The 18,722-nt window shown below is 41.8% G+C and overlaps 1 protein-coding gene across 1 annotated transcript in view; it reads left to right on the plus strand.

The window, feature by feature from the left end:
- Ccdc141 (coiled-coil domain containing 141) overlaps positions 1–15,544 on the plus strand; it is a 134,813-nt gene extending 119,269 nt beyond the window's left edge. Inside the window, exons 18-22 of the mRNA XM_050120635.1 lie at positions 2,376–2,516; positions 3,619–3,813; positions 6,106–6,289; positions 11,810–11,922; positions 15,264–15,544. Coding sequence (XP_049976592.1) covers positions 2,376–2,516; positions 3,619–3,813; positions 6,106–6,289; positions 11,810–11,922; positions 15,264–15,407 — 777 coding nt within the window. The 3' untranslated portion in view covers positions 15,408–15,544. The remainder of the gene's footprint in view (positions 1–2,375; positions 2,517–3,618; positions 3,814–6,105; positions 6,290–11,809; positions 11,923–15,263) is intronic.
- The last annotated feature ends 3,178 nt before the right edge of the window (positions 15,545–18,722 follow it).

Raw genomic sequence — 18,722 nt, forward strand, 5'->3', positions numbered from 1 at the left:
CCGTCTGCCGGCGCGGGCGCCTCCCAGCTCCGTCTGCCGGCGCGGGCGCCTCCCAGCTCCGTCTGCCGGCGCGGGCGCCTCCCAGCTCCGTCTGCCGGCGCGGGCGCCTCCCAGCTCCGTCTGCCGGCGCGGGCGCCTCCCAGCTCCGTCTGCCGGCGCGGGCGCCTCCCAGCTCCGTCTGCCGGCGCGGGCGCCTCCCAGCTCCGTCTGCCGGCGCGGGCGCCTCCCAGCTCCGTCTGCCGGCGCGGGCGCCTCCCAGCTCCGTCTGCCGGCGCGGGCGCCTCCCAGCTCCGTCTGCCGGCGCGGGCGCCTCCCAGCTCCGTCTGCCGGCGCGGGCGCCTCCCAGCTCCGTCTGCCGGCGCGGGCGCCTCCCAGCTCCGTCTGCCGGCGCGGGCGCCTCCCAGCTCCGTCTGCCGGCGCGGGCGCCTCCCAGCTCCGTCTGCCGGCGCGGGCGCCTCCCAGCTCCGTCTGCCGGCGCGGGCGCCTCCCAGCTCCGTCTGCCGGCGCGGGCGCCTCCCAGCTCCGTCTGCCGGCGCGGGCGCCTCCCAGCTCCGTCTGCCGGCGCGGGCGCCTCCCAGCTCCGTCTGCCGGCGCGGGCGCCTCCCAGCTCCGTCTGCCGGCGCGGGCGCCTCCCAGCTCCGTCTGCCGGCGCGGGCGCCTCCCAGCTCCGTCTGCCGGCGCGGGCGCCTCCCAGCTCCGTCTGCCGGCGCGGGCGCCTCCCAGCTCCGTCTGCCGGCGCGGGCGCCTCCCCTGGAAGGAGCTTTTAAATAATAATCTCTGGCTGCCTCAGAGAGGGCATTTATTAATTTATAGTTGCAGATTGCAATTTAGGGATACAAAAAGAACCTACCTCAGTTTTCTATTAATAACTCAGCGTATAGTCCCTTTATATTACAGTATCATAAAATATACTCATCCATCCCTTCCTGCTAGAATTAACACATATGCATTAAATTATCAAATGTCACAAAATATAAATATTTAATGGATATTTCATAAGTATACCTGCTTAATAGGGTATTTTAATATTTTGTGGTCTCCTGATAAAGAAGTCATTTTCAAAATCTGAAGTTACAGCTCTTCCGACCCTTTCTGGACACTGTTGGTTTATCTGTTAAAGTGGTTTTATGGTCACTGTTCTTGGTTTTGTCTGTAGCTTAAAACTAATACTCAGCAATGTCATTTTTTTATGTAAAAATAGATACTGGTTGAGTATCAGTATGTCCTATGCAAAAAAGTATAAGTATAATAATTTATACATAATCAGGTCTGCCAGGGTCTTGGAGAGCCTCAAGAAGAGTTAAGGATAAAGTCATTGTTTTATTTCTACAATATGGAAAATCTGGAGAAAGCGTTTTGAGGAAGCATACATTTTCTAGGGCAGATGTATTTTTCTATATTATGAATCTAAGATGTAACATGTGCACGGCTTTTATGTATTCTCGGGTAATTTGTTTGCTATCTTTGAGAAGACTTTTAATGTATTTCTAACTTTTCTTTTCCATCACTCAGATTTATCAACCATGACATGATTCTTTCTTGTTGTAAAAGTTCCCATATAATCTTAGCTTTTATGTTTTCTTTGTGCTTCCCTTTGCTGATAATATGAAGTGTGAGTTGCCTGGAAGTACACTTAGCCTTCATGAATATGTAGAAGCAAGAGAAAACAGAATATTTAGAAGTGCCAGGTTGCTTAGAATCTTAGTGCATTGATAAAGACAGATTGTCGGACCATCGTAATATGTCCTATCTATACATAGTCAACATTGCCCTTGGTGGCAATGACACTCACCTTGGGTGCTTACTTGTATTTTCAAAGTTAAAGTTATACATATAAGAAGTAAAACTCATCTAAAATTTGCTTATGGAAATAACTTTAGCTGGGCAAGTAAATCTCCTTTCTCACTAATCTCATAGACTGTACTAGCAATTCTCAAAGTCAAGCCCTCATTGACCTCTTCATCATGAATAGCTCCTTGGAGCCTTAATAATTTTCATACATAATGACTGAGAGAGACTACCAGGATATGGAAAGATCTGGAACGAAACTAGCATACAAGAAATGGAAAGAGCGTCAAACTTTGTGTCAAATAAATACAAATAAGACAGTTTGAGTTAGCAAAAGTTTATGTTCAAAATGTTGGCTATTTTCTTGTTTGGCAACCAATGTGACCATACTGAGTTTAAGATCATATGTCAGAAAGTACTCTCATCAAAGGATAAGAGTCCACATAGGAAATCCAGTTTTGACTGAAAGTATTCTGAAGACACTTTAAGGGGATGACTGTTTGGGGCTGTTTAGTTTTGTTCATAATAATGAGTATTGTCTTTCTAGTTGTAAAGAAATTATAATTTTATTTTTTATTAAACTGTAGCTCAAAGAGTCATTCAAAGATATAAAAAAGAAATTCAACAATCTGAAGTTTAGCTACTCCAAAAAAAATGAAAAATCTCGAAACCTAAAGACTCTTCAGTATCAAATCCAACAAGTTGACATGTATGCTGAAAAAATTCAGGTAATAAAGTAGTGTATGAGTGTGTGTGCATGTGTGTGTGCGTGTGTATCATTATTACAATTAGTACAAAATTGTTACAGTTTAGGCATAACTATAACAGAATTGAGATGGAAAGGGTGGTTTTCTATTTTTATAATAATTTGACTTTTTGAATGGAATAAATAGTATTTGATTTATCTCATTTTCCCTTTAAAAATAATAACTTTATTCTCTGTAATCCAGAGTTGGTTTTCCTGGAAATGTTTTAGCTATTTGCTTGGCATGCAGTCGTGTGATGCTGATTTTAAGTGGGCCAACTTACAAGAAAGATCTCCTTGAGTAATTTATGGCCGCATTCTTCCCAGGAAACAACGTTCGTTGTCTGAAACCGAGCTCACCTTCATTCTGTGAGCTTTCTAGCTTATTCATTTTTTAAATTTCAAGTCATTTCTAACTGACACATGGAGACAGGAGAAATGTGCATACCTTGGGTTACCAGGTTTTGTTTCAGTCCAGGAGAATGTGCAATACTATTTAAACCAGACTAGAGCCATCTCTACAGATACTCATAGTTTATTCTGGAATCATCCGGGACCCTTGCTCTTGGCTATCACTATCATCGGTACGTCACCAGCAGGAACAGCAGAGCTTCTGGTCCCATCCCTGCAACCTCACACCAGTGATGTGTGTTGAGATGTATGTGCTGAGGCAGACTGGACCAGTTTCTGCCAGACGCACAAGGCCTGTGCATTTCCATGCTTCCCCAGCACATCTCCATACGTGTGCCCCGTGTGCCATGTGTGCCCTCTGCCTTTTTTCTTTACTGCTCTCACACACATCCCGAATGCCCAGCACAGATTTCAGAGCTCCTGATAATTACATACATACCTTATATTATTTCTAGGTTTTCTGCTTATTTGCCAATACTGATTGAATAGATTGAATAAAATATCTTAGAGAAAGACTATTCTTTCCAAGGTACATTTGCAATAATTATAATCTTAATATTTCAGAATGGTAGAAGCAGCAGGATTCTGAGTTACTCTGTTTTACCGCTAGCATCATAAGTAAGAATATAATTGCCTTTTAAAAACCCCTTTTTACTCCTCCCCCCTGCCCACAGGCTTTAAGGAAGAAAATGGAAAAAGTTAATAATAAAACTTCTGACTCATTCTTAAGTTATCCAAGTAATAAAGTTAACATCCTTTGGGAAGCCATGGAGGATTTGCAAAAGCATGTGGATGACTTTGATAAAGTTGTGACCGATTACAGGGTGAATTTGGACCTGAATGAACATCTCCAGGAAATACTAGAAGAGGTATCTTCTCGTTGGGATTATATTCTTCCTGTAATGTTACTTCAAAATATATTTTGTCTTGAGCATAGTAAAGAACTCTTCTTGAAGACAGGGTTTCTCTGTGTAGCTTTAGTGCCTGCCCTGGAACTTGCTCTGTACAGCAGGCTGGCCTCGAACTCACAGAGATCTGCTTGTCTCTGCCTCCTGAGTTTTTGAATTGATTAAAGACATGCACCACCACCGCCCAGTGTAGTTAGTCCCAGTAGTTGGAGGCAGAACTGGGAGATTGCAAGTTCAAATACAGTTTAGGCACCATAGTAGACACTGTCTCAAAAGAAAAAAAGATCCTATTTCTTCTAAAAATGCTATTTTTAAAAAATTTAATCTTTATTTTTATTTTATGCATGAGCGTTTTGTCTGCATGTATGTCTCTGCAGGGTATATATGCAGTACCCGTGGAGACCAGCAGGGGGTATCAGATCCCTCTGGGACTGGAGTTACAGCCAGTTTTGAGCTGTTGTGTGGGTGCTGGGGATTGAACTCAGATCCTTTGGGAAGGCAGCCAGTGCTCTTAACCACCGAGCCATCTCTCTAATGCTGTATTAGTTACTGCTGCCACGAAAGCCTTGGTCCTGCTACTCTTCACTATTGCTTGCAGGGTCATTCCCTAAAGTTGAATCGCCAGGTCAAAGGGAATGAATGCAGCTACGGGGATTTTGTTTTTCTGCTTTATACAGTGGCTCTTCCAAAAGCTTCGATCCATTTACTTCCCGCATTACTGCAAGAGTTTCCATTTCTTTGTAACCTTACCTCAAACTCCAACCACTGATATTGCAGTCACTGCTGGAAATTATTTTCAATGTTTAAGTGGTCTGTTTACTTCATGACATTGATGATACGTCAGAAAAGCTGATGGGGGAAAATCTCAGGTGCTGCCTTCCTGGGTGTAACCTTGGTTACTGCCGAGGGCGTAGTAGTAGTAGTAGTAGTAGTAGGTCCACCTAAAATTCACGACGTTTGACAAGGTCAATACATTGACTCTTACTTCAGATCAGAGAGGCCACACCTGAGGGTTTTAAGCTTTCTTTGTTCCCTCTTAGTCCGAAATACAAACTTTCTATCTGTCCTGCTAATACAGTTGAGTGTTTGGACTGAACACCACATTACGAGGCAGCTGATTTTTCTTTGATACATGATGTACAGGTTTGCTGAAGCTTCTTGTTACTGTCTTAACTGGCTTAACACGGAGTCCTATTTTACTTTATTTATTTATTTTTATTTATTATTATTATTTATTTATTACCCAGCACAAATGCCTCTGGCCTGGGGCGGACAATTCCTCCTGTCACAGTTACTTTTTTTAGTGAAAAATTACTTCATACCTCAACTGTGCTTTGAAGTAATGACCAGTTCTATTTCACAAAGGTAGAATATTTTTCTTCGGATGGTGTTTCCTGGATCCATGCTCTAAATTTTATTCTTATAGGAAATTTGATCATGAATATATTACTAAGAAAAAAATTTACTTATGGGCTTATTAGCAGTGTTTGGTTGTTGATTATACTGGATTTTGAATATTATCCAACCAATGTTTATAAACCTTTCAGTACCCAAATGCTTTTGCTGATTGCTCTTAAAACTTATCCAACATTGTCTTAGGCATTATATTTTAGACAAATCTAAGAAGGCAGGAGAATCAAAGCTATTTCCATACTTCTGCTTTCTAATTATTGTGTATATTTCTTTATTATACTTTTAAAATATTTGCCTTGGGTGTCTTAGTTGGGTTTCCATTGCTGTGAAGAGACACCACGACCATGTCAACTCTTATAAAGAAAACATTTAATTAGGGTGACTCACTCACAGCTTCAGAGGTTCAGTTTATTGTCATCATGATGGAACATGGCAGTGTGCAGAAAGACATGGTGCTAGAGAACTCGCTGAGAGTCCTACATCTTGTAGGCAGCAGGAAGTAGTCTCCATTTCACGTGAGGGAAGCTTGAGCAAAAGAGACCTAAAAGCCCACCTCCACAGTGACACACTTCTTTCAGCAAGACCACACCTATTTCAGCAAAGCCACACATCCTAGTAGAGCCAGTCCTTTGGGGGACATTTTCTATCAAACTAATCCATTGGGCGTCTAAGTGAAAAGGTATATGACCATGTGCTGATGTTTTCTTTAGTAAGACTTGGGAAGTTTAAGGCTACCTGGACAAGTTTGAGGTAAGCAAAATGTGAAACGTCAGTGGTCAACGTGAAGAACTTAAGAAGGACACATCTCTTTAACCTGTGATTTCTTCCATTTGAATACAGTGTAACTTTTGGTATGAAGACGCAAGCGCCACAGTTGTAAGAGTTGGGAAGTATTTCATGGAGTGCCAAACAAAGGAAGCTGTGGAGATCCTCCACAGGCAGTTCAACAAGTTCATTGCTCCTTCAGTGCCTCAGCAAGAAGAAAGGATTCAGGAGGTCATCGACCTTGCTCAGCGCTTATATGGTGAGTTTTCAGGTGATTCTCAGAGATTGCCGCCAAACAAGTCTATACTGAACCCAGTCCAACAGGAAGGAGATCAAGGCCCCCACTGTCCCCACCTATTCTGAGAAAAGTCTTAAGATCTGTTCTACATCCAGCAAAAGTAAGCAGAGGACAGAATGGAGGGCAGAGGGCCCCACAGCAGGAGATGCGGTCTGGGGTTTAACCATCTTGTATCAGCCCTCCTTCTCTGTTCACTTTGCAGTCCACCCTTTCCATTCTTTTCCAGGGCAGCAAAACCAGAGCCAAGCTCTCTAGACAGGGAATGTAACATCCATTACAGTGAGTCCTTGAGCAGGAGGAGATTCAGCGCTAGCTTGCACAAAGCTTACCTGAAACCTTATCAGTCTCTTGTTTCCACGAGAGTTTGATGTGTGGATTTGAGACATGGGTAGAAAACTCTCCTTCATGGTCTTCTTGCCTGTCCAACAAATGGGAAAATTCTGTCACCTCATGACTGCTTTCTTCTCCTCCAGGGTGAGGAAAGAGTCACCTGGGTGACAGTGCTTGGGGACCCTAAGGACACTTCCATGATGCTCTGATGTGGTTCCTCAGAGACAAGGAAATCCCCAATGACCAGGCAAAGGCATCCTAGAGGAGACATTAGTAGGTGGTTCAGAATGCATCCTCTGGATGACCAAAGCTGCTCCAGGCAGATACTCAGTCTACAGCACTCCTGCCCCCAGATAGCCACAAACTGCTTAGCGACACGGAGTGCACTGACTGCCTAATAGGAAACACTTAAGAATAAATTGTTTATTCATTTTCGAAGTAAAATAGTAAAAATAACAAAAGCACTAAAATATCAGCTGGATGTCCCTCTCTTAGCATGGTTGTTATGTAAAGCGTGCTAAAAATGAGGTCTTCAGGGCGTCTCTAGCACTGTGGGTGTCTGTCGCGATTTTACGTTCCACCTGATAGTGCAGACACGTCTCTGTCTGTTTCGTGTGCTGGTGGCCGAGGGGAGAATGTAATGTGCTGTATTACAGCGCATGTTCAATGCCAAGGCGTGGCAAGAACTCACAAATACCCCATAAAATCACCTTCTACAAACCTTGCAGAGTTCTGACGCCTGCCTCGTTGAATGTTCTGGTTCTTATTACTAACTGATATTTGCATTCGTTAGTTGTTTGGATTATCCTATTAGAGTTTTGTCTCCAAGAGAGATGAAATCTCACCTCTTAACTCAGAGTACCATATCGCATGCTGAGGGTTCTGTGACTGTTGCAAGAATAAAGGAATAATTGAATATTACCATTGAAAACATAGATTTTTATGAGTGTCCACACATTTAGCATAGAACTAACACACCTTTTAAAAATATTTTATTTATTCTGTGCTTGTGTGTGTGTATACGTAGACTACACAGGCCATAAGACATATTTAGAGGCCAGAGGGCAAATTGTAGAATCAGGGCCCTCCTTCTACCAAGTGAGTTCTGGGAATTGCACTCAAGTCACCAGCTTGGCAGTAAACACTTTAACTCACGGAGACTTCTCACCAGTGCAAGAATCTAACCATCTTTTATGCTACATTACATAATTACTTTAGGAGTATGAAATAAAGTCTTGCAGACAACTAAAGCATTACTGATCCCCGAACTTTTCGGCTTTACCTATCCTTGTGGGTGGAGAGACAGATGCCTCAGTGGACATGAAGAGGTCAGAGGGCAATCTGTGGGAGTCAGTTCTCCCCCTTGACCACGTAGACCTGGGTCACCATCTCCTTGATAAACCATGTTCTCCTTCAGGTCACCAGGCTTGAATGCAAATGCCTGTAGCTGCTCAACCATCTGCCCAGTCAAAGTGCAAACCAATTTATCCTAAAAACTAATTGTGAGAGCCTCCTATGCGTCAGGAGCTGTCCAAAGTGTTTGTGCAAAATTCAAAGACAGTATCATTCCTGTAGTCAAGAAATATGGTCTAGGCCTAAAAGCCACCGCATAGCAAATGCTTGTCCTTTATTGCATGTTAACTTTATCTTCTGTGCCTGGTGTTAGGGGTTGAATTTGGGGCTTTTCCTGGTTTTTTTTTTTTTTTTTTTTTTTTTTTTTTTTTTTTTTTTTTTTTTTTTTTTTTTTTTTTTTTGTCAATTTGACACAAACCTAAGCATACTTGACAAGAGAGAATCTCAGTAGTAATTGCCTCCATTAGATTGGCCTGTCGGCATGTCTGTGAGGGCATTTCATTGATTGTTGATTACTGTGAGAGAACCAAGCTCTCTGTCAGAAGTACCATTCCTGAGTAGGGGAGCCAGAGCTGTATGAGACAGGTAACTAAGCAAGCTAAGCAAGTAAACATGTTGCCAACATCCTTCCATGGTCTCTGATTTATTTCCTGTCTCCAAATTCTGCCTTGGTCTCCCTTAGTGCTGAACTGTTAACTACAAGCTGAAATAAACCATCCTCAAGATGTTTTGGGTCAGTATTGTATCACAACAGCAGATGAAAAAAAATGGCCTCACTTACCCTATCAAGCTCTCAACCACTGGGTTACATCTAAAGCCCAGAATGAACATTCTCTTTTAAGAAACATTTGTTTCCAGCTATTGTAAAGAGAGACTACTTGTTAGTTTTCCAGCTGCCCAGACCTGAATAATCACAAAGAAACTATATTAATTACAGCACTGTTTTGGCCGATGTCTCAGATGTATTCCTAGCTAGCTCATACATCTTAAATTAACCCATTTCTGTTAACCTATGTATCACTGCAAGGCTGTGGCCTACTGGTAGGGTTCTGGCATTAGAGAGTCTTTCTCCTCCAACTACATGCCGTCCCCTTGACTCTGTCTACCCTCTCTCTATATTTCTTCCAGCCTGGCTATATTCTGCCCTGCCATAGGCTAAAGCAACTTTATTCATTAATCAATAAGAGTAACACATATACAGAAGGACATCCCACATCATTTCCCCTATTCTGTCTAAATAAAAGGAAGGTTTTAACTTTAACAAAGTGAAATTACATATAACAAAATGAGTATCAAGCAAGTATTATACTTTCAATATTTAGTCTATTTGTATCTGGAAAGTTTCATATCTAATTTATCATTTATCATAACTAAAAAAAACTGTAACTATAACTATCTTAAATTCTTCAAAGACCTCAGAGGGATAATATTATGTAATTAGACAGAAAGTGCACTGCAAACAACTTCCCAAACTTTAAAATTGATAGAGATATCTGGCTGCCTGGACAGTCACCCAAAGTTCTTCTGTAATGTTGGGGTATCCATCTTCAGCCTACAGGCCCATAATATCTGGAAGACTTTTCCACAAAACAAGAAATTTCAAAGATAATTTTGCCTATATTAGCAGTTTGTCAGTCACTTTCTTCTGTGTTCTGCAGAATGTCTAGTAGACTCTTTCATGAAACAGGAACCCTGAAGGATGGTCTCACCTTTCAGCAAGTTCAGCAGTCATTTCTGTGGGTCTTGCATGTCCAGTTTATACAGCATACCATCAAGCAATCCAGGCAAGAGCAATTTCTTGCCCAAATGGCTAGCAAACTCCATAAGGAGACTCTTGGATGCCCATCTTTCTCTTGAAGTAATTGGTCCTGCCAGGAGCAGATGTGTCTCACTGTTGACAAGTCTAAGTTCTTAAAACATTTTAAATGCCATATTCTGTAGGTCTTTGAAGTGTTGAAGATTATTTAACTGAAATATATCTCTTTATATCTAGAAGACATAACTAACAAGACTATACTTTGACTATTATAAATGACTATTAATATTTAATTTTTAATTACATTGAATTTTTAAATGAGCTGTATAAACATAATACCTTAAACAAGGGTAGAAACACATATACACAGTGTAACAAAATCAACCTTAAATTTGGTTTTTTTTTTTTTTTTTTTTTTTTTTTTGGTTTTTCGAGACAGGGTTTCTCTGTGGCTTTGGAGCCTGTCCTGGCACTAGCTCTGAAGACCAGGCTGGTCTTGAACTCACAGAGATCTGCCTGCCTCTGCCTCCCGAGTGCTGGGATTAAAGGCGTGCACCACCATCGCCCAGCCAACCTTAAATTTGTATCAATAGACTAAAGTCCATACCAATGTAAAGTATGCATCTCTATATATCAAGTTATTGCTGATTTTCAGGTTGGTTTTGGTTGGGGAGGGACATGCCTGTAGAGTTGCTTGAATTCCTTGGGATTCTAAGCCCCCATCAGAAGTAAACCAGAGGCAAATGTTCTACCTCATTCTGTAAAGTGCCCTTGCACTTTGTTCCATTGCTCACTCTGCAGAGGCCCTTCTGTCTGACACATTCCCCTGTGTCCATGTTTGCTTTTGTTTCCTGTGCTTTCAGGAGCTTTCCGGGAAAATCCCCGCTCACTTTGGCATTGTTTGCTTTCTTCTACTGATTTTAAAATCCAGGCCTTGAATTTCATTCTTTAATCTATTTCAAATTGATTTTTCTAACTCAGAAACTGGGATGAGATGGTGGGATGAGATGAGATTGGGGCCCATTCTATGTTTTATGTGGGAATATTTTAGCATGGCTCAATGTTTTACTGGCTCAGATTGGCTTGGAATTATGTCAGATTAAAATCACATATATTTGGAATAGGCAGGGTCAAACCAGATGATGACAGGCCTTGAATGTCATTCTGAGAAATGTATATTCTCTAAGTGGTGAAGAATTTCTGACTATCTTGAATAAGAAATCCTAGTCTTAAGAACAGTAATATAAGAACGTTAGCTGGGTTCCATAGAGGAGACAATGGCACAGCAAAAGAAGTCTTTATTTTAGAACTCCTAGGCTAGCAAGTTTTCCGTCACTGTGACAGTAAACCTGGCTCAGGGTTTCAGAGGCTTCATCCTACGCTGTGCTTCTCCACTTCTGTGGGTTTAGGTTGAACAGAATAATTATGGCAGCAAGAATGTATAGTGGAGAGGGTTGCTCACTTCACAGCCAGAAAACACACAGAGAAGCATCTGGGGACAATTTATCCCTTCAAAGGCATATTCCCCAAGCAACCCATTTTCTCTAAGCATCCCCATTTTCCACAGGACCCACTTCCTCCCAACAGTCAATTCAATTATTAACTCATTAACAAACTAACCCACTGATTAAGTCAGAGGTCTCATGATCCTCCCCAAAAGTCCGACCTCTGAACGTAGCTCTGAGGGACCAAGCCTTCAATATGCAAGGCTTACCCTGATATTTCCTAATCAAACCACGATCCCAGCACATAGGAAGTGGAGGTTATGTAGTGAGTTTAAGGCTAGTCTGGGTTACATGAGACCATGTCCAACCCCTTCATCCCTCCCAACCACTACCCTGTATCCAAATATATCTAAACTATTACACTTTGCTTTTAAAAACATACCTGCATTCATTGATTATTCTGTTTAGTATATGTTAGGAGTTTACTGTCTACCAGTGCTTACAAAAGACACTTGGAAGATAAATTAACATCTAGTTCTTTCTCTTTTCCTGTTAAGAATTCCCTTTACATGTAGGTTTTTCTTTGCTCCTTCCCAGGTTTGGAAGAAGGGCAGAAATATGCCGAGAAAACTGTCACAAGACATAAGGAGATTCTCGAATCTATCACTGAATTATGTGGGTCTCTCATGGAGCTTAAAGAAAAACTGGAGGTAATTTCTTCTTCCTAGAATATGTATTATCAAGTGATATAAATAGAAATGGGTTAATCAACTCTCTTCCGGTGCAGAGATGTTCTAATATGAATTCTCAGGAGGCTTGACATACACATTTGTTTCTTAGCATTCTGACATAATTATCTGAGGGTTTATGATAATTAATCCTCTTTCTTTCCCATCACTGCAGAGAAAAATGTTGCTGGGAATGAGGGCTAAACACAATTAAGGTGTCTCGTTTACATTTTCATGGATCATATCCTAGAGGATGAATGTGTGCCGTTAAAACCAAAGCCACATTTGTATTAAGGAGTCTTATGTTTATATTCATAAATAATAAATGGAATGGTTTTTCTTCCTCTAGATTATGGCACCAAAGAAATTAACACTAATATTTAGGTATTATATACACTGAACATTTAGCATTGTGGAAAAATTAAGGTAACTGTTATAACCTTCATGGAATTAAAATGAAATGGTAGGTAAAAAAAACAGGGTAAATGCTTATGATCGCTATGGTAGACAAAAACCAACTAAAGGAAAGATATGTTGTCATGCTTTGAAAATGTGGTTAATGCTGTTTTTATAACTTACTGAGAGTGGTTTGGGATAATCGCTATAGCTATGTCATTAAGAGCTCACACAGGCTCTAGATCAGAACTCAGATGCCTTGGAATACCCTTGGGTCACAAATTGGGCAAATGGTTTAATCTCCTAAATGGATGCTGCAGAGGTCCAGGGCTTGGCTGTGAAGGTACCCAACTGTGTTAGTCATTACTGTTGTGAACTTGCAGTTTAGGTAGAATTATATCTATTTCATGGCAAATATTTTTATGATTTTTTTCATGTCATAAATTTGAGTGTTTATTCAATTTAGACAATGTCAAGGAACTTTAATTCAGTCATTACACAACCAAGTTGTCATTATCCTTCTTTTAAACATTTAGGTTTTTCAACTTATTTTCTTTCCATCATTTTACAACACACTACAGTAAACATCCTTGGGTTTTTCATTCTTTGGTAATATTTGGTATTATTTACACATAAATTCTTCAAAGTAGATTTGACAAAATGAATTTAAAAGTATTAATGTTTCTAATATATAAGCCAGTTGACCTTCTGTAATTATTTTTACAGCTGTGAAGCTACTTGTCAGGTATGAGTGAGCCATATAGCTTACATTGTCGTTGTTAGCACTGCCTCTCCTTCACTCTTCTCCTTTGCTCACACGTACAGGCGGGCAAACCCCTTCCTCTGACTCTGCTTGGCATCATCTCCAGTGCCCTCCTTTATATTGTACATCTTCAGCTTGATGAAACCTTGTCTTTCCAAATGATATCCCCCCCCCCATCTTTCCTTCCACAGCTCTGTTCTCCGAGGAGGGGCTTCTGTAGTCTGCCCCCCACTTTCTTATTCCCCATGACTTAGGGACTCCCTTTGGTTAGGATTTTACTCTCTTTTACATTCTCAATCTGTCATTCAGATCCCTTGATCCTATACAGGGTTTGATTCCACTTCCTAAATATGGCTGTGTTCATGTTCTTTCATATTGAAAACCCTTCACCAGGAGACCTGTCCCTGGCTCTGAGACCCATCACCTTCTACATTGCTGTGTTCCTCCATTCATGGTGGGTTCCTATCTCACATCCCTTAGTGATTTCAGCTTCTAGACCTTTACTTTAAACACATGATTTCTTATTTATCAAAATCTTATCAACACCCAAGTGTAAATGGAAAGATCCCTTTCTTCACATAAATCTTCCTTATTCCTCCCTTGCTGCTCTCCTGTAACACTTAGTGCTTAAATTAAACACACACACACACACACACACACACACACACACACGCACACATCTGTTTATCGCAGTTCCAGAAACTAGTAAATCTGAAATCTAAGCAATGGTGGTTTGACACCTTGGGAAATCCTGCTTCCTCATGGTCACCTCGCTCCAAACCTATAGAGGTGTGACATCAAAGGGTCTCTCAGCTCTCTTTTGCAAGTTCACTAATCCATTCCTGAGGACCCCACCCCTTCTTACATGGGAGCTATTAAAAAGAGGATGCACAAACTCCTCAAAAGGCTAGACTAGTGATAAAAATGGAATCTATTTGTAACACAATTTGACACTTAACAAAGGCTTAGGTACAGACAATCTCCAGTGTTTCCAAGTAGCCGTGAGATCGAGAGAAGATCTCCATTGTTTGTTAGATGTTTTGCTTGTTTGTTTGTTCATAAGACAAAGTCTCTCTCTGTAACCCTTGGCTGCCTTAGAACTCGCTATGTAGACTAAGCTGACCTCAAACTCCCAGAGATCCCGGTATCTCTGCTTCCCCAGTCCTGGGAGTAAAGAATACACCATTGTAGGTGGTACTTGCCTTGTTCCAGAAGGAAGATAAGGGTGCAAAGAGGCGAAAGGTGCTGTCTCTGGGTCTCCAGAGTCACAGTAATCATCCTGGAATTTGAAGTTACATCTAATTTGACATCTAGAATTCTTTCCACAACAGCTGTCATTGTGGTTTAGATTCCAAGTGTGTATTAGTGCCAAGAGGCTCACTCAGTTGTACAAACTGGTTTTATTTTAGAGTTGAGATTCAAAGCTGAATTTCCCCAATAGGATCTCCCCAAATTCTCTGAGCAAGTGTAATGAGCACTTTGGGGATTATGCCTGTTTCCATAACCATCTAATACCATGATCCGTGTACAACAATTTCCTACTATAATATAAACATCGTTTTAAAACTGTGTGTTTTGTCACTTGGGGCACCTGTGCCTCCATTCCTCATCCCAAATCTTGGCTCTCATGCTGCCTCCCTGCCAGTTTGTAAACTCCCACTCCCTCTGTGGCTGAGGCTGAGCCCCATGAAACACAGGAACAAGGGACAGTCACAGGAGACAGCCTGTGTTCCCAACTGTGTTTTCTTCCTCTTTTCAAGTCTCCCAGTTTGCTTGTGTGGATTCTCTGGCTCCCTTACTTCCTTCTCCTCTGGAGACCTCATCATTTCTTCCTCACTGATGCTCTTCGGCCTCCTCATGGCTTAAATTGTCCTACACAGCATTCCCTTCTCCAGAGAGTGTTCCTGCAGCAGCATCCTACGGTAGCTGTCACTTCATTCTCCAGAAGGCCTTTGAACAGTTGGCTTTGCTGGCAATGAGCTTTACCAAAGGAGCAAGGCAAGATGAGAGCTATAAGCTTGGAGGGAGAACATTGGTCTCCTGTGGAATACATTTGTTGAAAGGCTGCCATTGGCTTGTAGCGTTTTTTTTCCAAGTGGTTAGCATATGGGATTGTTTCTTCAGTGCTCCTGGCTCGAGCTCTCACTAAACCTGCTTTGTACAGCAGGGCGATGTTCCAAAGCAGCGAGATGTTCCAAAGATGAACCCAAATTTGGAAGTTTTCCACGACAATGGCATCGACCTACTAAAGGAGCCCCCGAGGAGTGAGCAGACACTGTTCGATGAAGAAAGGAATGAGGTAAGGTAACAGAAGCGTTTGGCTTCAGCCATGTGTTACTTTTTCTTTGAGATTTGCTGTTGTTCATTTAAAAATGACTCTGCTATGTCTCACCCATCAAATCAAGTTGAATGTGAGTTTTCTCATCCCCACCATGCTAGCTTGGTCGTCCTCTTGTTTCTTTGTGTCCCTTCTGCTGAATCCTGGGGTCACAGCATTTCACAGAAGCCCGAGAATTCCAGCAAATGCCATCATGTCCGCCTAGGCTAGTTCTACTCCCGTATCTTACTGCCATCCCCATTATCTTTGTACAATCAATCTCGCTTCGTTTTATTTACTTATTTATTATAGTATTACCAAAATGGGAAGTTTTTTAAATTATTTACATTAGGAAATATTAATACATAAAATTAGATACAACCTTTTTCCCATAGACTAACTCCACATGGTATTTCTGGGCATCTGGACTAAGACACTGAATCCAGCTGAACTATAAATACTATTAGATAAATGTCTCAAAAAATCTATGATTTTAAGTATTTTTTGACAGGATATAATAATACTATTGGTTTTTAAGTTCTGCATATTTTCCTGCGTTATGTATTAGACACATTTAATAAAGACTCGGTAACGAAAGTCATTGCTGCTAAAGCGGCCACCCTTATCATTTATTCTATACCTCGTAAAAAGGCTTCATCTTGCTTTTATCTATTCTTATTAGAAGAAACGAATGTCTTTAAATAAAACAAATACAAGTTATTTTCATTGACGAGTGACTTTTATTTTTAAATAAATGGAAAGACCCGCTAACTAGATCACCAGCCGTTTAGAATGCAAGTGGAGAGCCACAATTACAGCTGTCAGGAATCCCCATCGACATCGCTTCTTACCCAGTCTGCTGCAGCTGGAGCAGACAGCGTAATGAAAGGACAGGGGTAATTTTCATTTTCAAGCATCTCAATCACTCTTAGACCCTTATTGTCTCTGCTATGTGCATCTAGGTCAGATGTAATGATTCTCCGAAACCTCCAGTGGTCAGATAACAGGAAGCTCCCTCTTCCCCAAGAAACCCTGAACCACTCTTCTCAGTCCCCAAACCCTTAAACACCGAGTCTTCCTCAGAAAAGTATTTGAGTTGGGGAAAAAAAAAAAAACAGTCCTGCTGACTAATTACCAAGAGATCTTTATCACAGGAGCTTCCTCCTAGAGACAGCCAAGTGCTTCTCGTTTATCCTGACCCCCAAATGCCGCAGATGGCATTAGACGAGCCCATGGGTACGACGTATGCAGCACAGCTAACAGATTAGTGCTGGCGCTTTATCCCCAGGCTGGGTGCTGGAGCTAAATCCACCGCAATATCCTAAAACTCCTGAGGTTAAATGGCAGCCCAGAGGGTTAAAAGACCTGCCTGAAGTCATGGAACTATTTGGTAGATGACGAAGGCATTGGACACCAGCATTTAGAGGTATAGAATTTAGTGCTGGGAGGGATTTAACAATCATCTGCTCAAATCTCATGTTACCATTGAGGAAACTGAGGCAAAGAGACATTAAGTGTATTTCCCTCCAAAATACCAGAAACTAGTACCAGAAGTGCCTAGGCAGTTTGAATTTCAGAAAAATGCCTCTTCTGCAAGACCCATGGGCTTTCCAAGGAACTGGATCGTAACCACGACCTGTTTGTCATGGTGCCATGGGTGCCCATGCTGTCTAGCCTGCTGTTCACGTGAAGACTTAATAACCAACAGGGTGGAAGTGCCTCTCTTCCGAACAGTTCAGTGGAGGGTTCTTACAGGCTGGGAGGACAGCCCCTGGTTCTTCCCATCGGATCATGGGGGAGGTGCTAGGCACTGTGGAGAAAGATGCCTTTGAAAACTCAGAAAAGCAAAGTGTTTTCTTGTCTGCTCTCTTCCTTTCCCATATCAGGCCACCTGTCCAAAGGTCTCAGGTTCCCTTTGATCTGCCCACAAACCTTCTATGGGTCTTCCTCTCAAATGTCCTTCATACAGAATGCTCTATGAACGCCTCTAAGTCTTACTTTTCCTAAAGTAAGAACACCTGCTGTAGGGTCTTCTGGAATGCAGAGTCATCCTGTAGATGCACGGGACGCACGTCTCCCTGTGCAGTGTGCTTAGGTTGATGGGTCTACAGTACTATATTCCTTTCCAGAATGGGCCCTGTCTACAGACAGTGATTGTAAACCCAAGTGAGGGTGCCAAGCTGTGCAGATTAAAGCAAATTAAAGTTGAGCCGTCCATCACACCAGACATGTGAACCAGGGTGTTGGCGGGGAATCAACTAAAAGTCTTTTTGCCATTAGAGATATGAATGGCAAGAGATCTTTAGAGGAAAAATATCCATAGAAGATTTCAAAACTAAAAGCAGGGAGCAGGGAGGTTCAGTCAGTAAGGTCTTTGCCACACATCATGAAGACTTGTTCTGATTCTTAATTGTGTAAAAAGCTGAGTACTAGTGTGTGCCCGTAATACCAGTTCTGAGTACTAGTGTGTGCCTGTATAATACCAGCTCTGAGTACTAGTGTGTGCCCGTAATACCAGTTCTGAGTACTAGTGTGTGCCCGTGATACCAGCTCTGAGTACTAGTGTGTGCCCGTGATACCAGCTCTGAGTACTAGTGTGTGCCCGTGATACCAGCTCTGAGTACTAGTGTGTGCCCGTGATACTGGCTCTGAGTACTAGTGTGTGCCCGTGATACCAGCTCTGAGTACTAGTGTGTACCTGTGATACCAGCTCTGAGGAGATGGAAACAGCAGAGCCACTAAGGTTTGTTGACCAGCTAGTCTGGAATTAGTGAACTGCAAGTATCAAATAAAATATATTATTAGTACTAGTGATAATACTAACAGTAATAATAACAGCAACAACAACAGCTGAGGAAGACAGCCAATGTGGACATCTGACCTCCACACACATGTACACAAGTGAGTATACACACATATATAATCATATACATAGCATATAGACAGCAAAACAAACAAAGACACCAAACAGCTAATACATCTGTCTAGATGGTGGGAAAGAGCATTAGCGGCGAAACAAAGAGCAGCGGAAGGAATCAGAGAAGCCAACTTAGAGCAGAGTTCTGTTTAGCAAGTCGGAGCAGAATTTCCCAGCTATTTTTTCCAGAAATCATCACAATGAGACAAGTGTCTTATAGAAACAATGATTTCTCTTTTTTTTTTTGACTTTTTCTATTTATTTATTTATTTATTTATTTAAGATTTCTGTCTCTTCCCCACCGCCGCCTCCCCTTTCCCTCCTCCTCCCCCCAAAGAGCAATCAGGGTTCCCTGCCCTGTGGGAAGTCCAAGGACCACCCAACTCCAT

The sequence above is a fragment of the Alexandromys fortis genome, unplaced genomic scaffold (assembly GCF_014885135.2).
Source record: "Alexandromys fortis isolate MF-2015 unplaced genomic scaffold, M_Fortis_MF-2015_v1.1 scaffold_8_1_9099942, whole genome shotgun sequence".
Lineage (NCBI taxonomy): Eukaryota > Metazoa > Chordata > Mammalia > Rodentia > Cricetidae > Alexandromys > Alexandromys fortis.